We start from the raw sequence: 23,073 nt of genomic DNA on the forward strand, positions 1-23,073 counted from the left end.
TGGAGAAAATAATTAAGCCAATGCTGCCATTTCCTCTCAACTTATAGCTATTTCAGTTGACTTCCTCTGGTCCTCAAACATAAAACTTAAAAAAAAAAAATAAACCTCATCACTGCTAGCAAATAATTACTTTAAATGTGCCTAGCAGCAGATATAGTTCCCAAATTCTAAGAGATGAAATGGAACTTTAAGATATTTCCAAGATGATACCAGGGTTGTCTCTGTCTTATGTTGGAAATCCAAGAGTTTCCAGACATGCATATATGAACGTCCTGTTAGAAAAGAGTCACTTTTTCTCAGTCCCTTGTATCTCCTAGGAACTGCTGTATTCTGTTTCTTTCTGTCTCGCTGCCTAAGAATCACGCCATTGGAGGGAAGTGATGAGGAATAAAGGTCTATTGGGGAAGGACTCACATCTTTCAAGGGAACCAGTTTCATTGTTGTTTGATAGGAAGGGGTAAGAGTGGCCGGGTAGTTGTAGTCCACAACATCATGTTTATAATCAGCCTTGTAGGCGATCTGAAACATAAAGAAAAGAGCAAGAAAGAGAAATTAGCCCCCACTTTCTTGTGACCTTGTTTGAATGTCATAAAAATATTCTTTAAATAACCAGAAACAAAATTAATTCAGTTTCATCACCTCCAAGGAAAATTAAATTACATTCACACTTTTGCCTTTAATTAATTTAAATTCTTCTTCTTAATTAACCCAAAATTAGCTAACTTCATCTGTAGCACATTTATTTTATCTTTCTTATTAATCATGGAGTCCCTTGTAGATTTTTTTGTTAAAGAAAAAGCATTTGCATACAAGTATACAATAAAAGAGCTTCTTGGCTAATGCCCAGAAAATAAATGAAAATTCAAGAGTCTTCAGAGTACTTGAAATTTTTTTCTAAAGGACAAATTGACTTTCTCAGGCAGATGAAATTTCACATGTGTATGTTTTAATAACAAGATCAGCTTCTTCTTGGTGTCCTTTACTTCCAAGATGTACAATTTGGCATTTGCAAACGTGTAAACTGAATGAAGGAAAGTTATGACCAACCTAGACAGCATATTAAAAAGCAGAGATATTACTTTGCCAGCAAAGGTCCATTTAGTCAAGGCTGTGGTTTTTCCAGTGGTCATGTATGGATGTGAGAGTTGGACTGGGAAGAAAGCTGAGCGCCAAAGAATTGATGCTTTTGAACTCTGGTGCTGGAGAAGACTCTTGCGAGTCCCTTGGACTGTAAGGAGATCCAACCAGTCCATTCTAAAGGAGATCAGTCCTGGGTGTTCTTTGGAAGGACTGATGCTGAGGTTGAAACTCCAATACTTTGGCCACCTCATGCAAAGAGTTGACTCATTGGGAAAGACCCTGAAGTTGGGAGGGATTGGGGGCAGGAGGAGAAGGGGACGACAGAGGATGAGATGTCTGGATGGCATCACCGACTCGATGGACATGAGTTTGAGTGAACTCCGGGAGTTGGTGATGGACAGGGAGGCCTGGCGTGCTGTGGTTCATGGGGTCGCAAAGAGTTGGACACAACTGAGCAACCGAACTGAACTGAACTGAAACTTAAAGGACAAAGCCAGAGATTAATAGATCACATGCTTTAGCAAAAAGAGGGACCTGAGCTACCCTGTTATCCCACTGTCTTGAGCAGTGCCTGGACACAGGAAATCTACAATGAACACTAAGGTGGAACGAATGAATAAATCAGTCAACCAACCAACCAATTTCAAATAAATCACAAACGCTTTGGAAATCTGAAGCATTTCAAATGAGAATCACGCTCATCCATTTCTCTTTATCTCTCAGAAACTGAAAGTTTTTGTTACACTGGATCAATTACAATAGATCTAAGTACTCTTCAAAGCAGAGAAAGCTGAGATTAATACATGGAAGCTTTTGAAATTTTTCAAGGATTTTTTTACCTAGCGTTGGTTGTATTGATTAACATTTAGAAACTCTTTGAGGTCAGTCTTTACACAACAAAACACTGACTTTTTAAAAGGGGAGGTTGAGAAAGAATTGGCTGAATTCCTCTTGCCCTTTCTCCCTCCACCCCAATAGACCCCAGGACATGCAGGCCCTTCACAACAGGACTCACATTGCTTGCCAGGCTTCCAACTTTCAGAGCATGGAGCATCCGTTTGTCCATCCCGACTCCTTCATAGCGGCCTCTCATGCGGTTCTGGTAGTTTTCTTTATATTTATTCTACATGGGAACACAAAACCTTCAACAAAAGCATTCTCTCCCCAACTCATGGAAGACAAACGACTCATCTTAATGTGCTAAATTCAACATCTAAATGACTAAATAGAGCCTATTTATGTATTCAGTGGGTCAGCGAATTAAAAATAAGACAAACCTAAAAAAAAATTAGAATTCAGGAAGTTGGGGTAAAACAAGCTTACAAGCAAACATAGGAACTGATGCATAGACAGCACAAAACAGACCTGATTTTTTTTTTTAACATTGTCAGTTGTAAACATACCAGATTTTTCCAACGTGAAAACCTATCATATGAATGTGGAGCTTTCCAAAGACAAGCACTGATCATATAGGGGCTGCATGCAACCCCATGCCCCAAGCCCCTGTACTGCATGCTATTACCACTCTTTCTAAATATATGAAGAATAAAACCTGAGCTTTGCCAAATTCTGCACCTTTTACATGACACACTGGTTACTACCGCAACCATGTTAAGTAACTATATTATGTCCCAAATGCAGCTTACAAAGAACAAAACAAGAAGACAAGAAGTCATAAATTAAAAAATCTAGTAATTTCTAATAAAGCTACATTAAAATCACCTACCTTGGGAGGCCATTGAGTTTCCAGGCACTGAGAGTATTTTAACAGAATACTATTACTCTACATCAGATATAGTTCTACTTATCTCAGTTAATCTTCACAAACACTCTGTGAGGAGGAAGGATTTATTATCATCCCCATTTTACAGACAGGCAAAATGGCTCCATGAACTTAAACAACTTGCCCAAAGTCAGCCCCTTAGCCAGTTATGGAACCAGGCCCATCAGCTCCAAAGCTGGTGCGCTCAACTATGGCATGTATGCAAAAAAAAAAGAAAATTCTTTACTAAGCCTTACAAAGTCCCGCGTGATTTCAGATTTTACTACTATAAGCAACTAAGTAGAAGTATAATCATATAAACCAGTCTTTGATGTTCTCAAGGATACATCCCCAGACTTTGAGAATTTCCAAATTTGCAAATGCCACGCCAGCATACATCTGCTCAGCTGTAAGATGGGGAAATAACACCTGGCCCTCCAGGTGACCGTGCAGGATAACTGAGATTGTGTACTAATTTAAGAAGCACAAAGTCACATTGAGAGAGAACGCTGCATGCTCAGCCAGGCTTCCTCACCAGCATTTGCCACTACGATCTGGATACTGTTTTACATGAAGGAGGCAAGAGGGCAGATGCCGCCCTGAGGACTCAGGGTCAAGTGCATGCTGGGGATTTAACACTCCATGGACAGCCCCAGCAGGCAATCTCTATCAGCACTCATAGTATCTGTGCCTAAGAAGCCATGCTTCTCCAAGACATCCAGATGCATTCATGTTCGCAGTCTCTTAGGAGACCAAGAAATTCAGGTCATTAAAAAAAAAAAAAAAGGCCAAACAAAGGCTTAGACATTAAAAACTCACATCACTGGTGAATTTTGAAATCTTGCACACATTCCTGAATTGAGGCGTTTCACAGTAGTTGATACTATGACCTTTACTACTTTCCAGATCCTTCTTATACGCCACCTTGGAAACCAAAACACCAGATGCACAAGAGAACCAAACCCGAAGTCATTCTTGAAAATGTCACCAGGGCTCAACTTAGGATATTTTTAGAAAACTTTCAACCAAAGATTTTAAAATAGCAGGCATAGGCTACTGTAGGTCAACAATACATGTTTTCCTTTCAAATAGTTAATAAGCAAATAATCAGTTTGGTTCTGGATATTAAAAAATATATAGTCCCTTTCAAGAGTAAATACTTTAAGATTTTTATATAGCTCAAAAAAATGGCAAAATAGTTTTAGAAATCAGGAAAGTGGTCACTTCTGGGGACAGGTGTCTGGGGGGATGTCAGGACTTCTGGTCATGTTGTTTTTTGATCTGATTGCTTATTACAAAGATGAGTCCACTTGTGGAAATTCTTCCTATTGAACACTTATGATGTATGCACTTCTCTGTATATATACTTCAGTAGAATTTAACTGAAAAAGTTACTTTACAAAAGAGTATAATAAATGAGACCACACATAAACACAGAGTGCTTTCTAATTTTAAATGGCTAGTTGAGCTCCTCTGGGTAGTTGTATGTAAGATGTGAGGTCATTATTAAATAGACTCCAAGTTGTTCCAGGTAATTGGAGGAGGCGGCTGAAGGCTAGTTACCATTAATAGAGGCAGGGCTGGTTTGTCTTACTAGATAAGCACGAGGGCAAAAAGAAATGGAAGGTTCCCTTGTGATGCTTACCAAAGGAAACATAATTTATTATCATACCTTATAAAACACTTGGTGGGAATATGCCTCTTAAAGTTTGCAAGATGCATCATAATGCTTATAATATGATATAAAATGAAAAAGGCACATAAAACTGTACACACAGTTGAATTCTAACTCTATAAAAAATGTTTTTATATTCATATATTTGTTTATAGTATATTCACATAGAAAAGGGCTTCCCTGGTGGCTCAGATGGTAAAGAGTCTGCCTGTAATGTAAAAGACCTGGGTTCGACCCCCCCGGTCGAAAAGATCCCTGGAGAAGGAAATGGCAACCCACTCCAATATTTTTGCCTGGAAAATCCCATGAATGGGGGAGCCTGGTGAGCTACAGCCCATGGGGTCACAAAGAGTTGGACACAAATGAGCAATTAACACTTTCACTTTCTCGTAGAAAAAGGCCAAAATGGTAACAGTGTTATTCCTGGGTCTGGTTTTAGTTCTGCCCCTAGAAGTCTATCGGAACCAGAGCAAGACACTTGACTTTTCCAGGTCTATGACAAAGCCAGGGACAAAAGACTGCAAAGACCCCACCTAGATCTAATGTTCCGTGAGTCAAAACGCAAGATTCAGCAAATTTTATATAAATGAGCAGATAGTAAACATTTGAGTCTTGGTAGGACGTGTGTGTCTGTGTGTGCACGTGTGTGCACTGAGTCACTTCAGTCGTGTCCAACTCTTTGCGACCCTGTGAAGCCCTGGGAAGCCCTGCACGATGTATCATCTATCTATTCTGTCCATATCGTTCAAAGGCAGATACACGATGTATTTCAATAAGACTTCATTTCTAAAAACAGGCTGTGGGCCAGATTTGTTACTCAGGTCATAGTTTGCTGACCTCTGGCCTAGAGCATAAGAATCATATGGATAATCTGTTTAAAATGCAGGTTCTGTCCCATGGCTAAGCCTCCACGTTCCAGGCAAGGGGCCTGGGTTCAATCCCTGGTCAGGGAACCAGATCCTATGTACAGCAATTAAAACCTGGCACTGCCAAATATACAATTTTTTTAAAATGCAGGTTCCAAGAGCTTGGCACCTATCCACTATTTCTAAGTATCTGACGTTTCTGAAGATGCCCAGGAAATGTACACTTTTGTGATTCTGAGCAATCACAGGCTAAGGCACTTTTTGGGATAAACGACTGACTCTCAGGGAAGAGAAGAAAAATCTTTTGGGATTTTTGCATATCCTTTTTTGAGTTGCAGACAACTTGTTAGATGAGTCCTATGCATAGCCTGGCAAGAGGCTGACAACTCAAATGCCTTCAGGGTCCTGATAGGTGATACAAACAGAGAGAAGCTGCTATAAGAAACTCAAGAACAATAAAAAAAAGGATATGGGGAACTAGAGGGGATGCTCCCTTGCAAACAGCCCTGGCAATTCTAAAAATCCTAACCCCTTGGCAGGCCAAACAAAACACAACCTCTGGCAGCCAGGTCCGCCTCTAAGGCAAGGGGAATTCATACAGCACATAGAGCTTCTCGGAAACCTGACTACAAAAATAAGAGAATCAGGGAGGTTCCATGTTCAAAACACTCCTCATCTTTGATGTCCATTCTCTAAGAATGACATATGGTTATAAAGGTTGGTTCATCCAAATTCTGGCAACTAGAAATCTACTACCAGGAACTTTGGAATATCCACAGCCCTGTGAGAATTTCAGGAGGAAACTTCTGAACCATCAGAGAAAGATTTAATTAGTTTGGTTCCACGCTCTGTTAAGAATTGCTTTTGACTGTCTATTCATTCTTTGGCAACTGGTAACACGTGTGTAGTTCACGTGGCGTTAACACAGAATTTTTCATTCTGGGGTCACCCCTTCACTGTCTGTCGGAGTCAAAGGAAGTACACAGATGGGACCGTCCCCATCCCCGTACATACCTCACTCACGAGCTTGTTCACGCTCTGAGCCCGCTTCAGAACCAAGTTGTCCTGGGCTGGGAGGGAATGATAATGTGCAGCGCCCTTCATCTTACTGAAGTCCTGCCTGTATTTTATCTGAAAGAAGCACACAAAGAACAACCAGAGTTGTTGTTTTCACTCTCCAGGAGAGAAGTTTCTACTCCACCTTTCATGTCAACATTTATTTAATACAATTTTCTGGAGGAAAAAAAAAAATCACATGGGTTTTTCCTCCACTAAGTCCCTAAATCACTCCCTCCCTTTTAGATTAAAATATTACTGCCCCCTTTCACATTTTTTACACTTTACATTCTAGTTCTACATGAAGAAAGGTTTCAAAATGATCATACCTAGAAGTATCATCCAAAAACCCATTCTGCCTTTGGTTTTAACAACCATTTCTCATCCAGTCTCGAGTGATGAATGTGTTCTTTATTTCCCCTCTCAGGCCAAAGTGCACTTTTCTAGGGAAATGGGTAATAACTGAGTAGGAACAAAGTAAAGGAGAAGGGAAAAGAGGGTGTGAGATGAATGCTGGGCCTCTGATGACTGATCAAGTTCAAGTTGGTGAAAGATCTGCAGTGTGTGTGTTGCTTTACCAAGTGTAATGATAGCTTATCTTTCAAGGATGGCCAACTGGCTAACATTCTGCAAATTAAAATTATTTTATCAACTGGGTTACACCCAATTTGATAATCATACTATTTATTTGAATCAGCTGTTCCTCTTGAGTGCTCAATTTCTAAAGTGGGTTATTTTGCAAAGACTCTCCTAACTCCATCTTATCTGGCTAGACTGGTATCTGCACTTGCTTCAGCTGACCTCAAGTAAGTTATGTGGTTTGTCCATGTCAATCTCCTTTAAAGCAGACAAATGTGACCTAACAGTATGAACCCAAAAAGCAGATGTCAGAAATCTGGATAGGAATTGAAGGTTAACACTGTGCTTTGACTCAGCTCTGAAAAATTCAGCTGGGTGTAGGTTTCAGGAAGCACAGTCTCCAGAATCTCATGTTTCCTCTGCTTCTGTGGCTCCGTGGGTTGTCCCAATGAGGTACTTACATCACTAGCGAGTTCGTTGGCTTTCTTGGCGTTCTGATAAGCTGGGGTGATCATGGCTGGGAAGCTGCCCTTTCCTCTGTGCTCGCCATACTCTTCTGAGTAACCCTGCTGGGTCAATCGAAAATTTTAATCAGGGGACTTCCCTGGTGGTCCAGCAGTTAAGAATCTGGGGACACGGGTTCTATTCCTGGCCTGGGACCTAGGATCCCACATGTTTTGGGGGCAACTAAGCCTGCGTGTCACAACTACTGAGGCTGAGTGCAGCAACTACTGAACCCCAAGTGCCCTAGAGTCTGTGCTCTGCCACAAGAGAAACCACCACAATGAGAAGCTCATGCACAACAGCTAGAGAGTAGCCCCCGGCGCTCACTGCCAACAGAGAAAGCGCTTGAGCAGCAACAAAGACTCCGTGCAGCCAAATAATTGGTTAATTTTAAAAAACTTTAATCAGTAATGCTCTACCCCTGGAATGGGGAGGGGATTAGCAATGATCTCTCCTACATTTCTTGTTCTCACATCTCCTGTTCCCATGGAGGCCGGTCCACACTGAACCCTCCTGTGTTCACCCTAAGAGCAGCACATGTGGTTATTGAGCTGGTGGATTCTGGAGGCAGACCCACCTACTATTGTCCAGCACACTTACTGGGGTCAGCACTAAGTAAACGGAAGTGATTGTCATTGGCATCATCATTTCCATCAGATAAGTTAAGACACTGTATGAGTCTCCTAGGCCCGTGGAGTAATCATTTCTTAAAAGACACCAGGAAAGTCCCTCTGTCTTCCAGGGGTCTTGAATGCTACTGTTCTTGGACCTGTTGTCAAATCTATGCAGAGAGGCACTGATATCCCACAAACTGCCTCCCCCAGTGATGGATTCATTTCATTTACCAATAAAGGAAGGTTATATAACGATTTGAATTTTTGATATTGGGAGGAAAAGATTTCAAATTTCCATAAGATGATCTCAACTGGGACCAAATGTATATTTCAAACTAAGTATTACAATCTGAGTCTTGATTTCTTCCTTCCTCCCCACCACATCACCCAGCCACTCCCATAAAGGAGTACCTTCCTTCTCATGGAGCTGTCCTCATGTGCTAAGTCGCTTCAGTCACGTCCAACTCTTTGCGACCCTACCGACTTAGCCCACCAGGCTCCTCTGACCATGGGATTCTCCACGCAAGAGTACTGGAATGGGTTGCCATGCCCGCCTCCATGGGATCTTCCCGACCCAGGGATCGAATCCAAGGCTCTTTCGTCTCTTTCATTGGCAGGCAGGATCTTTACACTAGCGCCACCTGGGAAGCCCCACGTCACTGGTGTACACCTTTCCTGGCCAGCAGGAACAGGATGTACTTCAAAAGTCCATCAGATGCTACCTTCTCTCCAGGGAGCTCCTCCCTCATTCCCGGGCCTGCCCCAGGCAGAACCGACTGCTTCCTTATCTGTGCTCCCACAGATCTGAAACCCTTAGTGTGTTCCCTCGGGCTTATGACTCCATCTCACTCTGGCCTCCTCCGCGGTGGGGCTGCCCGGCTCCAGCAACACAGTTCAGAGTCTGGCACACTACTCTCTTATATGAAACAGTTGGGTCAAATTAGAATGCCCAGGGTTCCTTTCTACCCAGGAATGACAACTGCTTAGCCTAAGAGCTCCTTTTTGGTTGGTTGCCAGAAGGTTCTGGGCCACATGAAGTAAGTGAAAAAAGTTAAGCTAAAAATATAATAATAACAAAGACTCAAATTCTTTGGTAGCCTCCTTTTGCCCTTTCTGCTTTATGATTTGGAGTTGGTTTGCAGGTTTATTTTAACGTCTCTGTTTATATGAATATATGTTATGCATGTAAATTTTTTTTTTTTAGTATGTAAATCTTTTTGAGACACTTAATCCTATTGGGAAGATGACTGGTTACAAATAATAGATTACATGGTAAAGTCCATTAACCTAAAAAATATGCATTAAAAAGAGTGAATCACTTTGTCATTTAGGCATTACAGATATTTATAGTTCATCTGACTGCCTGTTTCTCTCTCACTGCCCCGTACTCTCACCCTGACACGTCACGTAAATCAGTGAAATACCACAGGGGATGGAGTCCTCTTGACTGACAGCTGCCGGTGGTGCTATCAAACCAGACCCACTTTGATTCTTATATCTGTTATTATCCCGATTCTGTGTGCTGTGTGCTCGGTTGCTCAGTCATACCCGACACTTTGCAGCCCCACGGACTGTAACCCACCAGGCTCCCCTGCCCATGGAATTTTCCAGGCAAGTTCACTGGACTGGGGTGCCATTTCCTATTCCAAGGGATCTTCCCAACCCAGGGATTGAACCTGTGTCTCTTATATCTCCTGCATTGGCAGATGAATTCTTTACCAGCAGCACCAGATTGGAAGCTTCAATCAAAATGCCCTAATAATCAAGGCTCCACTCTGGCACTAGGAAGTTACATTTCATCACTGTGTACAAAAAGGCCTAGATACACATAAGAAATTATATGTATGTAATAACAGTGGTAGACAGGACAGCCCAAATATAGAACAAAGTATTTTCTGCTGAATATGGAAGCCAAGTATTTTTAAAACTGACTTTGAAAAGTGGTCCAGAGCATCTGAGCAACATATTTACAACATAAAATCAATAAGAACATATTTTGGAGTTTCCCTGGGGGCTCAGTGGTAAGGAATCTGCCTGTCAATGCAGGAGACATGAGTTCAATCCCTGATTCAGAAACATCCCACATGCCGCAAAGCAAGTAAGCCCAGGCATTACAACCATTGAGCCTTTGCTCTAGAGTCCACGTGCCGCTGCTGCTGAAGCTGCATGCCCCAGAGCCCATTCTCTGCAACAAGGGAAACTGCTGCAGTGAGAAGCCTGCACATCGCAGCTAAAGAGTAGTGCCTGCTCGCCGCAACTAGAGAAGAGCCTGCACAGCAACAAAGACTCAGCACAGCCAAAAATAAATAAATAAATACAATTATTAAAAAAAAAGTCTTCATTGAGCTTTAAGCTCTAGAGACCATTTGACTAACAATTATTGTGGAATTTAATAAAATGGCCTTATAAATTCAAAATCAGACATTTGTGTTCAGATAGACATTTGCAAAGGGACCAAAACCTATCTTTATAGTCATTCAAAGTTTCACATGAATATACCCCCTAATAGTCAGGAAAGACTGAAGGCAGGAGGAGAAGGGGACAACAGAGGATGAGATGGTTAGACAGCATCACCAACTCAATGGACATGAGTTTGTGTAAACTCCGGGAGTTGGTGATGGACAGGGAGGCCTGGCGTGCTACGGTTTATGGGGTCGCAAACAGTCAGACACGACTGAGCAACTGAACTGAACTGAACTGATAAACAACTCGGTTTTCTGAAGAAGAGAAATCAGTTATTTGTTTCCTTTTGTAAATTATATATGTCAAATAAGTCACATGTGTTCTAAAGTCTACTCAGTGCCAAAATTTTAAACAACTGTCAAATTAAGAAAAAAAAAAACAACTAAGCCCAACTGAACCTACTCTTCCAGTACACATAACTTGGTCTTCCAACATTCTTTACTTACAACCATGAAAAAATAATGTTCCATTTCCCCCTTACAACAGCTGTCTAGTACCAGAAAATACAGAGGGATGTGCAAATGAAATTAGCTTGTGATTATCACTCAATCTTTTTACATCTTGTCAAGATATAGTTTATTGAAGAAATGAAATTGAGAAAAAAAGGCATAAAGCAATATGCTTTTTTTTTTTTACCTCTGGCATATTGCTTTATCTGCCAACCTAGATAAGAAATTCACTTTCTAAGAAAAAGAATCCTGTTACTCAGCAAAATATTCAAGACATGCATTGATCCCTTTGGTGCTACTATGCAGTGACAGGCTAAACACAGCCAGTCTGAGTCCTCGGGATTTTTCTTCAATGAATAGATGAGGATACTTTATTCCTAGTAAACGCACCATTCTGATATAGGTCCTTTAGGTTTTTTTTTAAAAAAGGAAAGATAAAGTACTTAGAATTTGTTCTCCTAAGTGAGTCAAGTTGAAACCTGTGTAAACTGAGAACTAGCCGTCCAAAAGGGTAGTCTCCCAGGAAGTCACTTTATCACATACCTGGCCATACTGGTCCATGTAATCCTTTGGCAATGGGCCCTCAGCTCCAGCAGCAGGGCCAGCCATTCCCTTCATTTCTCTTTGATATTGTTGATGGTATCTCACCTATTTGGAGGGGAGAGAAGGATACACCTGGTAAATTTAGCCTCTTATGCACACGAGTTAGAAGAGTCAAAACGAACATCTATGGAATGTTCTTTTTCTGCCCGAGTCTAGGGAGTGTGTCTTAGACATAAAAGGGCCTGATCATTGCTCTAGTAAAACTGACTGAAAACTCTGAAGGAAAGTTCCTTCTTGGATCCGCAGTGCACACAAAAGGCGGCAGGAAGCTGGACTTGCCAGGTCTGGGTAACTTTCTGACTCCTCCCCTCACGCGGCAGCATTGCCCGGGACACTTACATCACTTGCCAGCTCGTTGGCTCTTTTGGCTATCTGATAAGCAGGTGTGATCATAGCAGGAAAACTGCCTTTCCCTCTCTGCTGTTCATAGGCCTCTGTGTATCTCACCTGGAAAAAGAAATATTTTGAATCACATACCACAATCCCACCATCTACCAGGCAATCTGAGCGAGAAGTCCCGCTAAGGGCTCCCATAACACCTGCACATCTCCCATCAGATCTCTTAGGCAATGTAGTAGGTTTAGCGCCTGATGGACTCTTATTTACCATTTTATTCCCAACACCCAGCTCAGTGTCTGATACATGGAGATGCTCAAGGCAGAATTCAACACATACTTGTGAGCACCTGCTGCAGGCCAACCAAGGCAAGCGGAAGCCACTCATTAAGCTGAACCTGGATTCGTGCTTAAACTTCCCAATCAGAACAACACTAAGTTTTCCATCTTACTATGCTGTGGAGCAACTGGAATCGAAAAGGCAAATGGTACAAATTCTTTGGAAGTTCTAGTCTATAATTTGCAGTGACAAGGAAAGAAGTCTTTCAGGTTAATCAGAAATATCTGGTTTGTTACTCATACCGTGTAAACTTTTCTCTCTAAGGAAGAGTTTTCATGTGGTCTGTGCTAGCTGCTGAATCTGACCTGACCACCCTTCTCCATGTTAGGAAAGAGTGGGGAACGTTAAAGAAGAATCACAGTGTCTGGCCACCATTATTGCTTTCTTTTCTTTTTGGCCACTCCACATGTCATGGGACTCCACAGACTTCCCCGGTGGCTCAGACAGTAAAGAATCTGCCTGCAATGTGGGAGAGCTGGGTTTGATCCCTGAGTTGGGAAGATCCTCTGGAGAAGGGAATGGCAACCCACCCCAGTATTCTTGCCTGGGGAAATTCCATGGACAGAGGAGCCTGGTGGGCAGCAATCTGTGAGGTTGCAAAGAGTCAGACATGACTGAGAGACTAACCCACAAATGGTAAGGGAGATTCTAGTTCACAGACCAGGGATTGAACCCAAGCCCCCCTGCAGTGGAAGCATGGAGTCCCAACCACTAGACTGCCAGGGAAGTCCCTGGCTTCTATCATTTCTTACATCACTTTGAAGCTGTCCACCAGCCTTGGCCCGGAGCAGCTCTGGGGTATCCGCCACTGTGCTGAACCTGGAGATGCGCTCATCATGCCCTCTCTTGTACTCCACCTGGTGAAGAGACAGCACGGAGTCAAGGTCACACCCAGCAGCCTTTGTAGGACCTCTCCCTGCAGCTGTCCTGAAGCTACACCATTGGGCAACACTCAAGGCAAACCTATGGCAAGTCTTTCTGGCTTGCTTTATGGGCTCCTCTCCAAAAACACACACATGTGTTCAGTCCAAGAGAGTGCCAGGAACTGCTAAACTTGAACAAATATCCATTTGTCTCTGGAACAATCACATGAGGCAGGACTATGATTTTCCCCATTTTACAGATGAGCAGCTGGGGAAAAGAGAGGTTAAGTAATTCGTGCAGGGTCCCACAGTTACGAAGCAAGAGAGCCAGGATTCAAAACCCAATATAGCTGGCTCCAGAATCTGAGCTCTAAATCAACCAGCTATGCTGTTCTTCAGTAGGATCTGCCATCCTCTTAATATAAATCAGTGTTCTTGATGCTGAACCTCGAAAAATTATTTGGTTCAGTTTCAGGGTGAGTGATATGGTCTTCTCTCCGTTGATAGAGGAGGCACAAGCATAGAGAACGACTGATACAGAAAAGATAAGAACAAAGTCTTCTTTGTAATATCATACTCAGGGTACCTACTGCCCCCAAAGAGCTCTCCTGTTGGATTTTACCTGAACCCCAGGGATTCACTAATAACAAAAATTAGTGTAATCAACAGTGAGTAAGCACTAAGACACTCACTTGGCTGGCCAGCTGGTTGGCGATCTTGGCCCTTTGATAAGCAGGTGTGATCATGGCTGGAAAACTCCCTTTGCCTCTCTGTTGCTCATAGTCTTCTGGATACTCCTGTTGGTCAGACCAGTGTCAGCATGAGAACCAACAGGATCTCCAATGAGAATGAATAAAACTGCAATAGCAAGCATCATCAGAACCGATGCAACTGGATGTATATGATACTAGGAAAATATTTTGGTCTCCTGGAATAAATTTGAAAATTATTCACTTGGTGATTTAAATTAACACCTTCAAGGATAAAGAAATCATATTTCCCAGGTCAGTTTCCCCTTCAATGTTTATATTAAACTCTGTGGAACCTGGCACAACCCAAGGGAGGCTCCTTGACTCAAAGGCTTGTAAGATAACGCAGCAATTATTACGCAGGAGAGCTTTCCGCAACTCATCCACTAGACACAGTTCTGGGTTTCCCCGGTGGCTCAGTTGGTAAAGAATCTGCCTGCAGTGCAGGGCACCCGTGTTAGATCCCTGGGTCAGGAAGATCCCCTGGAGAAGGAAATGGCAACCCACTCCAGTATTCTTGCCTGGAAAGTCCTTATGGATTGAGGAGCCTGGCAGGCTCCTCAGTCCATGGGCCCGCAGTCCATGGCGGGCTCTACAGTCCACAGGGTTGCAGAGTTGGAAACGACTTAATGACTAAACCACCACCAGACACATTTCTACAGCACTGGGAGTGAAATATCTGTTCTTTTCTCCTCCTTACTTTTGAATATCTCTGCTAGTCTGCTCTCCTAACAAAACATAGCACCTTAGCAACCGTGCTTCAGTTGCTTTCTTTCCATGTGCTAAAGAAAAGTTACTCAAGACTAACAATATGTTCCAAAGTGGTTTCTTCAGAGGACAGGTGCCCTGGGTTTAGGGAGAGGACTAGAGGATACAGCATGCAATTCATTAAGGAATTCCATAACCTGGGGTAAAATTGTCTTTCCTATGATGAAAACCTACTAAGACCTCTCTTACGGTGCTACAGGTCCAAAATCTAAAATAGGGCATCAGGTCTGATTCTGAAGGCTCTGGCAGGAAATCCATTTCTTTGCCTTTTCCAGCTTCAAGGGGCTGTCCACAGTTCTGGGTTTACAGCCCCAAACAGCTTTGATCTCTGCTTCTGTTGTCACATCATCTTTTCTCTGACTCTGACTCTCCTGCCTCCCTCCTTATAAGCACCCTTGTGATCACATTTGGTCCACGTTAATCATCCAGGATAATCTTCCTATCAGGAGATCCTTACCTTAATCAGCAGCTTGAGTTTAGCAGATACAAACTACTACGCATAAAATAAACAAGGTCCCACTGGATAGCACAGGGAACTATATTCATTATCTTGTAATTAATTATAATGAAAAGAACATGAAAGAGAATATATGTGCATATGTACGTATACATATAACGGAATCACTCTGCTGCACGTCAGAAACTAACACAACACTGTAAATCAATTATATGTACGTTTGTTCAGTCGTGTCCAACTCTTTGCAACCCGATGGACTGCAGCCCACCAGGCTCCTCTGTCCATGGGATTTTCCAGGCCGGAAAACTGCAGTGGGTTGCCATTTCCTCCTCCAGGGGATCTTCCCAACCCAAGGATCAAATCCGTGTCTCCCTTGTCTCCAGCCTCTCCTGCATTGACAGGTGAATTCTTTACCACTGAGCTACCTGGGAAGCAAATCAGCTATACTTCAGTTAAAAAAATCCCTATCTTCATCATACCTTTGGCCATGCACAGTAGCATATTCATAGGTTCCAGGGACTAGGACGTGGGAATGTTTAGGGGAGGGCCAGTATTCTATCACAATCTTAATGAACATTCAAGCTAACTGCTAAAGTAATTTCCTAGGGCCCTTACCTCACCCAGTGACTTTCGTGCCTCCACCATCCTTACGATCTCAGGGTCTGGCAGAGCTCCTGGGCACCAGGCATCCCCTTCCCTGTATCCACTCCAATAGGCTCTCTGGAGAGAAGTACAAATGCATACAAACACACAGCCCACACACTTGCTTGGTAAGATCACCCTACCTACCTCACCCTCCCAGCAACGCTCACCCACATCGTCAACATAGGATAGAAAAGACAGAAATTCTCTAAAAACGATAAACTCCTCCTAATACATGGCAGGTCTCAGCTAACCAGAATGTTCATTTTTTCCAAACTAGAAAATAACCTAATCTCCTAAATAACCAAAAATTTCAGACATTGACTGATACCATAGCAGAGTTCCAAATGTAACTTAACATTTTTTGCACATTATTGCACCAAGATGGGGCAGTGGGGAGTTGATGTGAACAGGCCATCTATCTGAGCTTAATCAGCATTATTCAGCCAACCTTCAAAAATCTGCTACCTGTTGTGTGCCAAGCGCTAGATTAAGCAATTAACACTAGGAAAAGAAAATCAAAAAAGAAAAAGAAGAAGACAAAGTTCCTCTTTTAAGATATGTGTGGTTTATCTAGGGAGATAAAACTAACATATGAAACAGTTAGTGATTAGAAAATGTTTGGTGCTTATATGTACTGTATTGAAGATAAACACAGTGAGAGTTTTGGAAAACCAATCTCCATGTGAGGCCCCCTGATTTGGACAAGAATTTGAGCTCGACCTCCAGGGATGAGGTCGGTTACCAGATGATGCAGAGAGACAAGAAAAAGCATCTGCTCAAGGAGGTCTGTTCCATGAAGGCAGAGATTTTCGTCCGTTTTGTGCACTGATGTATTCCAGCAGCCTGGAATAGTGCTTGGCATATAATACTCCATAAACACATGCTGATTTTAAAAAGGAAAAAAAAAAACCACACACATGTTGAATAAATTCTAAGAGTGGGGACTGCCATGAGTGAAAGCATGAGGGCAATGATAGACTTCACGTGAAAGACTATGAGGAAATGGATTTGACTGGAACTGGGGGGAAGAGACAGGGAGCCAAGTGGGCTGGAGGTACGGCAAGTTGGACAGGTTGGGGAGAACCATCCTTTGGCGATCTGAAAAGTCAGATCATTCATATGTGAAAATATGCTCAACTATACTCGCAATCAGGAAAGTTTAGATAGAAAAAAACAAGATACAGGTCGTCAAAACTTTTGTCTGGTAATACCAAGTATCGTGAGAATGTGGGAAACAGACCATGGAGGTCTTCTGTAGACAGCTGGAATGACAAGATGGACAAAAGAAAGCTTAACCAATTCCCTCGCAAAGTAATGCTGACTACACATGTCATCTGCACAACGTGTCATTCTTTGCTCTGCTTCCAAACCTGTTTCTAACTCTTGCCTCACCTCGTCCACCAGTGGTTGCCTGTTAGGTGTGGCGGCCTCATCCTTGGATTTCATGTCCCAGTGAAAAACCGACTTAAACCGTTCACCATCCTCCTGGCCACCGATCTGCACAGTGAAGATGTCGTCAGTAATGTTTCCATCAGAAACGAGCAAGGTAACAATACAGAACTAAATTCGGGGTGGTGGGGGAGTGGATCCTATGTCTCAACTGCAGAGCATCTTAACTGTACGACAAGCCACACTGTGCCGTCAAGAGTCACCACCGGCTTCATCTGTACCACCAGCCAGGTGGCACGTGGATAGCACCTACTGTGTGCAAAGCTCTGCTGTGCAGCACAAATAAAAAGACAATGTCTCTACAAGCTTATCACACAGTACCAAGTATTCAGCTTAGAAAACACCAGACGTGAGAGCAGTGGTTCCTAACACTTGGGGAGCTTGTTCAGTGCTGGCTCCTCAAATTCATGTAGGTGTTCTCCTATGCTTTATGATTCCAGCTTTCACATCTTGGTCCATAACACACCTTGTGTTAGTGTTTATGTATAGGTATGAGGTAGGTGTCAAGGTCCATCTCTTCTACGTAAGTGTCCAGTCACTCGGGTACCATTTATTTAAAGATGATTCTTGCTGCACTGAATTGCAGCGGTGTCTTTGTTGTAAGTCAGGTGACCACATGTGTGCACCTCTACTTCTTGACCTGGTATTGTTTTCCACTGAGCTGTCAGTTCTACAGTAGTGCCAATACTACACTGAGTTAACAACCACAAGAGGCACCCTGGTGGCTCAGACGGTAAAGAATCCGCCTGCCACGTAGGAGACCTGGGTTCGATCCTTGGATGGGGAAGATCCTCTGGAAAAGGGAATGGCAACCCACTTCAGTATTCTTGCCTGGAAAATTTCACGGACAGAGGAGCCTAAAAACCGGGTAACCTAAGTCCTTTGATTTTGTTCTTCAAGATTTCTTGGCCATTCTAGAATCACTGTGTGTTCATATCGATTTTAGAATCAGTTTGTCTATTTTTATGAACACCACCAGAGTTTTGGCTGGGACTGCATTGACTGTGTCGATCAATTTGAAGAGAACTGACATCTAACTATATTTTCATGATTTAGGAAGAGGCAAAGATTTCTTAAGGAGAACATAAGAAGAACTAACCACAAAAGAAAATATCGGGGCTTAGGTTCAAACCCAGATATCATAATGCTTGAGATCCAAGATGGAGCCCAGAAATCTGCAACTTAAACAACTTGAAATCTAAATCATTAATTTTATAGATGAGGAAAGAAGCTCAGAGAAGAGAAGTGAACTTACTGAAGTCATTCAGCAGGTTAGCAAAGCCAGGTTTAGAACCCAGGAATTCTAATTCCCTGTCAAGGGCACTTTGTCTGGGCTTCCTTAATGCAGCACTAAAATGTGTATAAGTACATAAATTGAGAAATCTTTACATGCCTTTTCACTTGGCTATTGAGAAATTACCTTGAACACTACATAAACTCATGGCAAAGTTTCTTGTAAGCAGTTCCACTGACATTTGGGGCCAGTTCATTTCTTGTTGGGGGTGGCCTGTCTAGTTCATGGCAGGATGCTGAGCAGGATGGGTGGTCTCTCTCCACCAGATGTCACCAGTATTCTTACCTTCCCAGTTTTGACCAGAAAAAGTCCCTCAGACGTCACCAAATATCCTCTAGGGGGCAAAACTGCCCTCCTTTACAGCCACTGACTAAAGGAATCAGAATCATGTGACCAAAGTCCACAGGAATCTGTATTTTCTGCCCTTCTCCCACAGTATAGGCAGCGGGGGGGTGCCTGCCTCCCTAGAGACCTTTCACGGGGCTCATGACTATTCGGAGGAAATAGGAAGAGGAAAAAAGCCATAAATGTTATTTGTGGGATAAGGAAGCATTAAGGGCTAAAGTTCATTCTCTGAATAGGAGAGAATCCAGATGTTCTATTCTGCTAAAAGTTCCATTCACACCTACCAAACAGGAAAATCTGTCTTAGCAAATATTTATTTATGTATTTATTTTTCAAAGAGTCATATTTAAAAAAACAGAAAAATGTTGACCAGCTTCAAATGCCATATCACCTTCATCGCCATAACTGAAGAATCCCTTTCTTTGCTTTTTTAATTTTAGCACGTGCACTATGAATCTGTTTTTCATTCAGTTGGCAAAGTCTCCCAGAGAAGAAAAGGGAGTTAGAATGCAATATACGACATTCCCCAGGGTGGGTGTAAGATCTGGGGCCTAGAATGGACATGAATGTCCACTTGATTTTTCCCCTGGTGGGAAAGGAGGAGAAAGGGGTCTCAGCAGCCAGTTGTTCTGTACACAGGCACATGCACACATGCACACATATACACATATATGCATACATACACAGATGCACATGTGTGTGCACACGTATGCACACATATGCATGCACATACATATGCAAGTGTGTACACATGCATGTAAACACGCATCCACCATATATACACAGAGATAACACACATATACACATATACACAGACCACACACACACACAAATGTGCACACAGGCATGTATATACACATTCGTGTGTATACGCACATGTGTATACACCATATATACACACATGTATACACATACACACATATTCACACCTACATACACACATATATACACTCCCCATATGCAAACACACATATTTACACACATACGGACATATTCACACAGATGTGAACTAACACACACACACAGGCTTCCTGGGAAGTTCACGTCACTGCCTGTGGCTGGAAATAGAACCAGCGATAATCTCGCTCCAGGTCCGGCCTGTCATACAAGTTACAAAAAGTGAACTCACCACCACTTCAAAGGAAGGAAAGTACTGCCTGATCTGTTGTAAGATTTTGCCACACCCTAGGTACGTGGGAGTAGGCTGACTAAACAGTTTAGGATAGGGGTCCTAGAGCGATAGAGATCTGGATTTGTGTCCATTCCACTGGCTGGGTAAAACTGGGCAAGTTACTTAACTTCTGTGAGCCTCAGCCTCCCCAACTGTAATATAATACTGCAGAGGGTTTTTGTGAAGAATAAGTGAGATTATACAGAAAAAGGGCCTTGCAAAGTGTCTGGCACTCTGTCAAACTGAGAGTTAAATTCAGTGCTGTCAATTCTGTGTTAGACATTAAGAGACAAAAACAAACAACAAAACCCACACAAACAAGCAAAAACGGATGAAAGCAAAATCCTAAAAGAATCAGCCTTCTCAGTAATGGATGGCTCGTGAATTCTTCAGGCTTCTCAACTGTTAGAAGTCAATGATAGATATATGAACAACTCTCCAAGCCTCAGTTTCCTCACCAGTAGAATGGGATAATAATAGTATTTACTTTATTGGATTGTAATGTATTAAATTAGTTAAGCAATTACACAGTAAATGTTACCTAAACTTGTTAAAAAAATAATAAACTCACAATTGGAGCAAAGCACTTAGTGAAATAAGCTACTTGGCAATTATATGTAGAAAGCCATGATAAGGATAAGCTCAAGCTAAACCATCTTCTTGAGGAGGACGTGGCCTGGGCAGGCAGGAGAGTCAGGATAGGGTGAGGTAACATGAGGAAGGCAGATTACTGGAGAGCCTTCCACCTCCTGTGTCATTCTCTAATTTTAGAAAGCTGCTAGTTCCACCCCATAAAACAACTTGCTATGGGGCCTAGGGGAGGCAAGTGAAATGATTCATCATTTTAATAAATGCAAGCATTCAATCAATAGTTATCTGACAAAACTCTACTGTTAGTTTTTCAAAGCAGGTTGGTTAATCAATATGGCCTCCTGGCCTACCCAAACATTAGTTCCAGATCAAAATCTCTCTGACCTACCCCTACCCATGGGGAAAGAGATCTTAAATACTACCAAATGCAGAGAGATTTAAGAGTGTGGAACTAGAGCTTTCCATGTTTATACACAAATATAATGGGGAAAGAAAGGGCTTTGTAGTATTTTCCAATTACATATAATTTGTTTTATGGTGTATGTATGGCCTGCTGTATCAATGTGTACAGAGCTGACAGACACAAGGAGATTAAAATGGATACAAGATCCTCAGATATTCAAGCTGGATTATCCTGGATGGGCTTCTATGTTGTGGTAGGACAAATAGCAAAATTTGTTACTTAAACATGCCTAGGTGTAAACCTGCCCATTTTCTGCCTAGATGTAAAGCTGCCCATTTTCTCCATATTTACAGAGACACTTAAAAACCTAGGAGATGCCTGAGCTAAGAAATTTTCTTTAAACATTATTTTGAAATTCAAAATTAAGTAACTTACCCCACAAATGGCCTCTGGAGGTTTCCTCACATTTAGATTTAATGGAGTGTAATAGACACTTGTAAAAGTGTTGTTCTTGGGGTTATGGCTACAAAAAGTAGATATAAATCAGAATTAGAAATGTACTTTATCCAAGATGACTGAGTGACTATTCTTAAAGGAAGAGTCACTTTTTTAGATCAAAAAAACATAAGACATAATAATTAAATTCAAGAGTTTCCAGGCAATGAGTCGTAAAGAAAGAAAAGCAAATCAAATAAATTCAACCTATTTAACGTAAACACCAAATTTGACTGGAAATTATTTACCTGAAACTATTTAAAAGAAAACATTTTAAAGCTTTCTGCATATCCACAGAAATTATACTGTTCTGCACAATCTTTAATAATTTGACATGGGGTTATAGAGGATAGATTTTGTCTTTCACTTGTAAGAGATTTGAAATTTTCAACTTTCTGTCCATTGCATATAATCCTGTGTCAGATCTCTTTAATGACTGTATGTAAGTAAAAACTTTTGAGAAGACATTTCTTGGGTTCTTGGATTTAACCCTGGAGTGTGCGATTTGAACCTCTGGTTGGTTACTTATTAAAAAAATATATATATATAATTCAAGAGGTGGTGGGCAGGGGCATCAAACACTTACGCGTGACAGTATGGCTTTTTCTGGTGACTCACAAAGTTATTCACTGATAGCATCATCTTGCAAACTTCACAGTGAAAACAAGCTTTGTGCCATATCTAGAAACCAAATAGAAAAAACTGAGCAAAATTACCTTTTCTTTCACTCTCAGGAATTTTACATATTTCAGGGCAAAAAAAAAATGAGCTTTAGGGATAAAATGGTGATAAAACTCATACTTGGCTACAAATTTTTGAGACAACACAGGAGATGTAGCTAGAAATTGGTAGAACTGAAGAAAAGTGGGGAAAACATCATATCTTGGTGGCTCAAAAAAACCCACATGTCCATATGTAACAAGATACATTTCCCAAGTTTGTGACAATTTGCAAAGGCCAGGAAATGTCTACTAACCTGGTCTAGACAGTTGATCTTCTCAGCAGGGTACACTCCATACCCACACCTAGAGCAAGCCTGCACATTCATTGTGAAGTCTGAAGAGAGAAGACCAAGATGGGTAACAGGCAAGAAATCCAAAGAGAACCCGCTGTCTGGTCGTTCAAGTCTCCAAAATCCTGACTCCTATTAAATTCCTCTGGGCACCTTGACCGTTCAGTATCCAACTTCCACTCTCCTCTGCTGACCTTCTGGTTTGAAGTCGGCGGCTGGACGGTTTTTAAAGCTGCCACTTACTCAAAGGGCTATTTTGGAGACTTGCTCGGCACGCATGCGTCTGGGTAATAAGGTGGAGGTATTTCTAGCTGACATGTTTCTCTAAATAGAAAAGTGAACTCACAATAACATTATGTTTATGTGGATGACCAAATCCTTGTGTATGATCAGGCAGCGTGCAGTAGTTTAACAGTAGCTATGATCATAACCCAAGAAAAGAAGCCAAAGGCACACCCCACACCCTCATACGACTAGATGAGAAAAGCTCGCTCTGTGAGGCCTG

General features: G+C 42.0%; 1 protein-coding gene across 5 annotated transcripts in view; it reads right to left on the bottom strand.

Moving 5' to 3' along the window:
- Positions 1 to 22,779, bottom strand: part of LOC120873904 (nebulin related anchoring protein) — a 75,518-nt gene extending 52,739 nt beyond the window's left edge. For 2 of the 5 annotated variants that reach the window (XM_040255023.1, XM_040255020.1), the window contains exons 1-14: positions 22,533 to 22,779; positions 22,143 to 22,237; positions 21,497 to 21,584; positions 17,201 to 17,305; positions 15,779 to 15,883; positions 13,882 to 13,986; positions 13,079 to 13,183; positions 11,991 to 12,098; positions 11,592 to 11,696; positions 7,480 to 7,587; positions 6,398 to 6,514; positions 3,662 to 3,766; positions 2,096 to 2,203; positions 415 to 519 (exon numbers count right to left, since the gene is read on the bottom strand). In XM_040255023.1, coding sequence (XP_040110957.1) covers positions 415 to 519; positions 2,096 to 2,203; positions 3,662 to 3,766; positions 6,398 to 6,514; positions 7,480 to 7,587; positions 11,592 to 11,696; positions 11,991 to 12,098; positions 13,079 to 13,183; positions 13,882 to 13,986; positions 15,779 to 15,883; positions 17,201 to 17,305; positions 21,497 to 21,584; positions 22,143 to 22,237; positions 22,533 to 22,604 — 1,431 coding nt within the window. In that variant the 5' untranslated portion in view covers positions 22,605 to 22,779. The remainder of the gene's footprint in view (positions 1 to 414; positions 520 to 2,095; positions 2,204 to 3,661; positions 3,767 to 6,397; positions 6,515 to 7,479; positions 7,588 to 11,591; positions 11,697 to 11,990; positions 12,099 to 13,078; positions 13,184 to 13,881; positions 13,987 to 15,778; positions 15,884 to 17,200; positions 17,306 to 21,496; positions 21,585 to 22,142; positions 22,238 to 22,532) is intronic. The other 3 variants (XM_040255021.1, XM_040255022.1, XM_040255024.1) reach the window with 3 other exon arrangements.
- Positions 22,780 to 23,073: the final 294 nt, after the last annotated feature.

This window comes from Oryx dammah, unplaced genomic scaffold (genome assembly GCF_014754425.2).
Source record: "Oryx dammah isolate SB20612 unplaced genomic scaffold, SCBI_Odam_1.1 HiC_scaffold_14, whole genome shotgun sequence".
Taxonomy (NCBI): Eukaryota; Metazoa; Chordata; class Mammalia; order Artiodactyla; family Bovidae; genus Oryx; species Oryx dammah.